Source organism: Brassica napus, chromosome C6, assembly GCF_020379485.1.
Source record: "Brassica napus cultivar Da-Ae chromosome C6, Da-Ae, whole genome shotgun sequence".
Lineage (NCBI taxonomy): Eukaryota > Viridiplantae > Streptophyta > Magnoliopsida > Brassicales > Brassicaceae > Brassica > Brassica napus.
The window spans coordinates 28,303,100-28,310,034 of NC_063449.1; the positions used below are offsets into that span (position 1 = coordinate 28,303,100).

The 6,935-nt window shown below is 32.9% G+C and overlaps 1 protein-coding gene across 1 annotated transcript; it reads left to right on the top strand.

The window, feature by feature from the left end:
- Positions 1-576: 576 nt before the first annotated feature.
- Positions 577-5,995, top strand: LOC125588455 (rhamnogalacturonate lyase-like). The gene is made up of 12 exons (XM_048759804.1): positions 577-646; positions 1,195-1,253; positions 1,722-1,837; positions 1,924-1,974; positions 2,083-2,202; positions 2,311-2,427; positions 2,569-2,716; positions 3,240-3,410; positions 3,482-3,628; positions 3,701-3,807; positions 4,160-4,250; positions 4,454-5,995. The coding sequence occupies exons 1-12, from the start codon at positions 577-579 to the stop codon at positions 4,682-4,684; spliced, it is 1,428 nt and encodes a 475-aa protein (XP_048615761.1). The 3' UTR covers positions 4,685-5,995.
- Positions 5,996-6,935: the final 940 nt, after the last annotated feature.

The window sequence follows — 6,935 nt, forward strand, 5'->3', positions numbered from 1 at the left end:
AATATTGCTTATAACACAAACATGCCCTATAAGATGAGAGTAATAATTCAGATCAGTGTGTTTTAAATGATGTATTAGCTGTATCAACGGATGTTAATGCGGCTAGTCTTCCGTCTAGAGTGATAAACTACTATAGATACCACCATCCCGGCCTTATGGTGAGATCAAGTCCTCAAGAACAAGCACAATAAGAGACACTAACGAGAGATATAACACAGAGAGAGATGGCAAAGAAACTAATAGCTCTCGCCTTCACTCTTATAAGTAAACTAAATGCTGGCTAGCGCTTAAGTTTGCTCCTGTTTAATAAAGAACTAAGTAATTTTCTGTTTGCTGTCCGATTAGTTTAAAATATTGCTTATAACACAAACATGCCCTATAAGATGAGAGTAATAATTCAGATCAGTGTGTTTTAAATGATGTATTAGCTGTATCAACGGATGTTAATGCGGCTAGTCTTCCGTCTAGAGTGATAAACTACTATAGATACCACCACCCCGGCCTTATGGTGAGATCAAGTCCTCAAGAACAAGCACAATAAGAGACACTAACGAGAGATATAACAGAGAGAGAGAGATGGCAAAGAAACTAATAGCTCTCGCATTCACTCTTATAATTCTCTTCGCTGTTCTCATTGCAATAATAGGTATTACATTTGTTGATTGCTATCTTTATATTTAGTTTTTGTTGTGCACAGTTATTAATTTATAAGGTTTGGAACTATTCTGTCTGTACATTTATTATACTGATGAATTTTCGATGTCCAAACATGGGATATATTCAATCTGCAATCTGAATTGACTGATTTTAGATGATTTTATATGAACTGAAATTAATTATGATTTCTGTTAAATCACTCTAATCCTTTTATAAGACTGTGAATGATTATAAGTATTTTGAAATTTACTGTTTGAAATATTTTTAATAACAAAAGATTTTAAATTTATCTATCAAATAACAAGTTCAATAACAATAAAATAAAATAAAAACAAAACAAAAATTATCAGAATACTACTGGTCACTTCAACGTTCAGTTTGAAGCCAATTCCTAAAATACCATCGCTTTGAGTGTTGTGTGCGAGCTTTTTCTGGCATAGACTCAATATATGTTAGCCTAATATATGTTTCTCATTTAGTCTTTTTCAGATTCATAATAACTCACGTTTTTTTACGTTCTAATTTTCGTTCTTCCAGGTGTTTTCAGAACGTCAAGGTATGCTCTCTTAACTTCTATGCTTTTACAATATCAGATGGTACAAAATTATATCGAAACTCATTTTTTGGACAATAGATTATAGTTCTGTTGCATCTCGTAATATTTTATGTTTCATTTTGTTTCTCTCTCAAGAGGCAAATGTTAAGAAACATATTTTTTCTTTCGATTCGTTTCTAATCCACGGTTGAACTTGAATCTACATATATTTAGATTCAAGTGAACATTTTGGATTATATATATACACGCACATTATATTTCTTCTTACTACAGAAACAAGTTAGGCATCGCAAAGCCGGAACAGAAGCTCGCATCTGGCCGACTTACGCTTAAAAAAGTTGGTCCTAATCAAGTACGAAGTTTCTATATCTGAATCATTGGTTTTTTATGCTATTATAATATTTTTTTTCATATACTAGAATGTCTCAATTCAAAATATTGCTGCTGTTAAAAAAAAATTGCCGTGTTATGAGATTTTGATGTTTAGTTATTTTGTTTGATATTTAAGGTGGTCGTTGATAACGGTATCATCCAAGTTACCTTCTCAAGTCCACAAGGTTTAATAACTGGAATCAAGTACAAGGGCTTTGACAATGTGTTGAACAACAAAATTAAAAATCGTGGGTACGCGAAGCCTTAATTAATTTACCTATGTTATTTAGTGTTAGTTAAAAATGTTTCAAACGATAAATAAGTATCAATATATGCAGGTATTGGGACGTAATGTGGTATGAACCAGGACAAGAACAACTTATCGATCTGTGAGTTGTCGAATATCTCTTCATATCTTTTTGTTAATATATATCTTTCATTATCACATGCCCCATATTACGTATACTTTATTTTATATTGATATCATATTTTAACAGTTTAGAAGGAGTAAAATTCAACGTCATAAATCAAACAAGTGAGCATGTTGAGATTTCATTTTCACGAGCTTGGAAGATTTCTCAACGTGGCTCACTGGTCCCGTTAAATGTAGACAAACGGTACGTTAATCTGCATGTATAATAAGTATATATATATATATTAATTTTGTAATTTTGAGAAATATTTCCGACGACTTTCATTTATAATTAAAATAACTATCTTTAAAGATATATAATTCGAAGAGGGGTATCTGGAATATACATGTACGCTGTGTTAGAGAAGTTAAAAGGCTGGCCAACTGTGGACATGGACCAAACCAGGATCGTCTTCAAGCTTAACACAAAGTATATCTGAGTAAATTATCTTTTGATTAATTAATATTGTTCTACAATGATTAATGGTCGAATTGTTTTGATTTGGCAATAATATACTGTTTTTACTGAGGGCATAATAATAATATACTGTTTTATGAAACAATTTTTCAGATTTGATTTTATGGCTATATCTGATCAACGGCAAAAAATTATGCCTTCTGAAATCGATCGAGATATTACTAATAAGCGTGCTAATCCATTAGCTTATAAAGAAGCTGTTCGTTTGATAAATCCCCAAAATCGTATATTTAAAGGGCAGGTATAAAAACAAGTCCAAATTTTTTATTTATTTTTATATTTTAAAATATTTATTTATATATATTAAAATTCTAAATTTCACATTCCAAAAACCCTACCCTACCTCTCTCAACAGTAAACCATAAGTCTAGATTAGTTAACTCTATGAATATAATTGTCTTTCACCATTCGTTAAAAATGATGGTAAAAGTGATTAGTTTAAACATGAAAAATAATATTATGAATTTGATATTTGTTGTAATTTCTCCGCCTTTTTTTGTAAACATAGCCAGTTTAGTAAACCACTTTTAAATATTCGTGTCGTTTATTGTATGACATTTATTCATCTGTTTTTCACATCTATTCATTCTGATATCACTAATAACATAAATTTTAAATTTTACCAAAAAAACATAATTTTTAAATTTTACCAAAAAAAACATAAATTTTAAATGAATCGTGAGTAGTTTTAATCTGGTTATACATAACAATGCAATTCTAAAAGCATGCAAATAATTACAACGTAGTGATTGATTGCGACGCAGGTTGACGATAAGTATATGTACTCGATGGAAAACAAAGACAACAAAGTACATGGCTGGATCTCGTCCGACCAACGTGTCGGCTTCTGGATGATTACTCCCAGCGATGAGTTTCGTGTCTGTGGGCCCCCCAAACAAGAACTAACTTCTCATGTTGGACCCACCACACTCTCCGTGAGTACATTACCTCTTAAATAAACCTCAGTTCTCTTATTTGGTTTTAAGAATACAGGGTTTCCTTTTAGATGTTTACAAGTTTACATTACGCGGGGAAAGATATGAACACAACTTATACAAGCATGGAGCCGTGGAAGAAGGTGTATGGTCCTGTCTTTGTTTATCTCAACTCTGCCTCCTCTCCTAATCGTCTCTGGACCGATGCTAAACGACAGGTCTATTCAGTTCAGTTCTAATAACTGTGATAATTGTTTATGCATAATAATGTTGGAAATTGTTAAATGTAGATGGTTGCGGAGGTTCATAGTTGGCCATATGATTTCGTGAAGTCAGTAGATTACCCTCTTCATCAACAAAGAGGGACGGTCAAAGGTCAATTCTTTGTAATGGACAGGTAGATAGATGCATATTTTTCTTTTATATTCTTTTTTATAGTATGTCTTACTTATCTTCAAAATACTTGATAAAATAAATATATATTGTACTATGTTATGACATATGGTCACTGCATCATCATCATCTATGTTAAAATTTGTGTTTCTGAATTTTGTAGATACATAAGCAAGTCTAAGTTACTAAGTGGACGTACACAATCTGCGAACATTAATATAATTCTTAAATTTATGGTTACATTTCTATAACATATACTTTCTTGTATCAACATATATATATGTCATTATTATGCATGATTATATGGAGTATAAAGACAAAATTAAATGTTGAATTTCTGCTTATGAATTTTGTAGATACATAAGCAAGTCGAAGTTATTTGGGAAATTTGCTTTTGTGGGTTTAGCAATGCCCGGTAAAGCTGGTTCATGGCAAACCGAAAACAAGGTATTATTTTGGAATTTTTACTATATTACTGCCATGGTAGCGACATGCTATAACATTAGTTTCGATATGTACTCACTTCTCGATAACAGAATTATATTTTTCATAACGAATATTTTCACAAAGAGATAATCGTCAGACTAAGACCTCTCAAACAAATTAAACGAAGGGCTTAATAGTAACTTTAAAAAATTTGGTGGACAAAGGGATATCAATTTTGGACAACAGCTGACAGAATGGGGATATTCACAATAACGAATGTGAGACCAGGGAGTTATAATCTATATGCATGGGTTTCTGGACATATTGGTGACTATAAATACGAGCGTGACATTACCATCACACCAGGTAATTCAATATATAGTACAATATATAAAATGAACTATATGTTCAATGATCCATTTACATCCAACCAGAGAAGCATGCATATCCATTAGGTCCATACATTTTCTGTAATCGGTATCTTCTGGTGTAGTTTTTTACAACATCATTTGAGGTTCGGTGTAGGCAGGGAGATAGACGTAGGAGCCATACTGTATGAGCCGCCCAGAATCGGCGCTACACTGTGGGAAATCGGAAAACCAGACCGGACTGCTGCAGAATTCTATATCCCAGATCCGGACCCAACCCTTTCGACCAAACTCTATCTTAATAACTCTTATCAACCTCAAGACCGGTAAATATAATTAAGCACTAACTGAACATTATTTAAAGTGTATCTTGTTGAGATATTAAATGGTGTGGTTTATTTTTATATATAATAGATTTAGACAATATGGTCTATGGGATCGGTACACTGCTTTGTATCCTCGAAATGATCTTGTTTATATTGTTGGAGTAAGTGATTATAAAAAAGACTGGTTCTATGCACATGTGACCAGGTAAATAATACTGATACACTATATAGTTCAAAATGATGTGTGTATAATTTATTTTTAAATATAATGATACACTATATATATATCTATCTGTTTGTAGAAATGCTGGAAATGGGACATATCAAGCAACGACATGGCAAATTGTGTTTAGATTGAAAGCAGTGATTAAAACTGGGAACTACACGTTTCGAATGGCTTTGGCTGCAGTCACGACTGCAAATTTATCTGTTCGGATCAACGTACCTACGTCCAAACCTATTTTCATGATTGGGCTAATAGGTCAAGATAACGCGATCGCTAGACATGGGATTCATGGGTTATACAACTTGTATGATATCAATGTTGGTGGAAACTTACTTAGGGTTGGTAATAATACGATTTTTCTCACTCAAGATCGGAGATGGGGATCGTTTACAGGTGTTATGTATGATTATCTACGTCTGGAAAGTCCTCAGGAAGTTTGATATATTTTTAAGATGTCAAAGTCGAACTAATACATTTAAATAAATGCTTCTCAAACTAAACTAACCATATGTACTTTGGTCGCTAAATTAAGTGAAGAAAACGAGGGAGAGATAAAGAGATCCGGAGATGATTTAAGGCTTTTACCTATTTGACCGAGACAATAATCATTCACTTTATGGTTTGTTTGTTTAAGTTCCTATCTTGTGTCAACCTAATCATTAGAATATTCATGAAAATAATTTGGAAGATGTAATATTCATGGGAAAATTGTGAAAAGAAATGGATACTGAATCTAACATGTAATATTGAGAGTTTCCTATTATCAATGTTTTATTTTCGACATAATATAGACCGGTTTAAGTAGTTTTTAACTTTTTAAATTATTCTCGTTATTTGATGGCAAAAAAAAAAGAAGAGAAATGTTAACATCCAAAGAAACATCAATGTTTTCCACAAGAAATATATGATTGGAACTTTCATTCTTGATGAATAATGATCAAGATGAAAGGATTGTAATTTTACAAGTGGAAAAGAATCAACACAATAAAAACATAATGTTCTCTCCAAAGCATCACACGTCAGATTTTAAAATGCTTGTGAGACTGCCACGTCAATTAACGAAAAAACTGTGAAAAGCAATAGAAACATTTTATCTTTCCACTTCACTTTTGTCTCGTGCTTTACCTTTTCTTCTTCGTTTGTACATTCACTTGTCCAAGATTTGCGATCGGAAATATTAACAATCAGATGAGTTCTTCGCTCTCTCTCTCTTCCTCTTTCGCTTTGAAATCGAACGAGGATGGGGAAGAAGACAACAAAGAAGACAAATGCTGAAGAACTTCAGACCCAATCAGCGATCTTCACCACTCTCTTCTCCGGTGAGGTGGCTGAGGCCGGCGAAAGTTCCGGCTTTGCAAGTCTCTTCTCTGTTAACAACCCTTTCCGGCGAAAGAAGCCTATGCCAGAAACCAACAAACCTAATATTGTTACTCATTTCATGTCTCTCTCAATATGAATATGATGGTTCTGTTTGCTGCTAATTAATCTTATTGTTTGGATTTGTATTGGTTTGACGCCATCGTTATGTTGATGCTTCTCTGCAAATTTGTTTTTAGGCAATAATATTGTTTCTCAATAGGTTCTCATTGTTGGGTAGTTGTTATTTGCCAAACATATGATTAGAATGAAATAGTATCACTACAATAAAACATATTTTTTACTAGGGCAGTAGTCGTTGTAAATTCGTCGTAAACAGGGTGTTACGACGAATTAACATCGAAAGACGTTTCGTTGTTAAACGTCCGTCGTAACGGAGGTTTCGTCGTAAACGACTCGTTACGTTTAC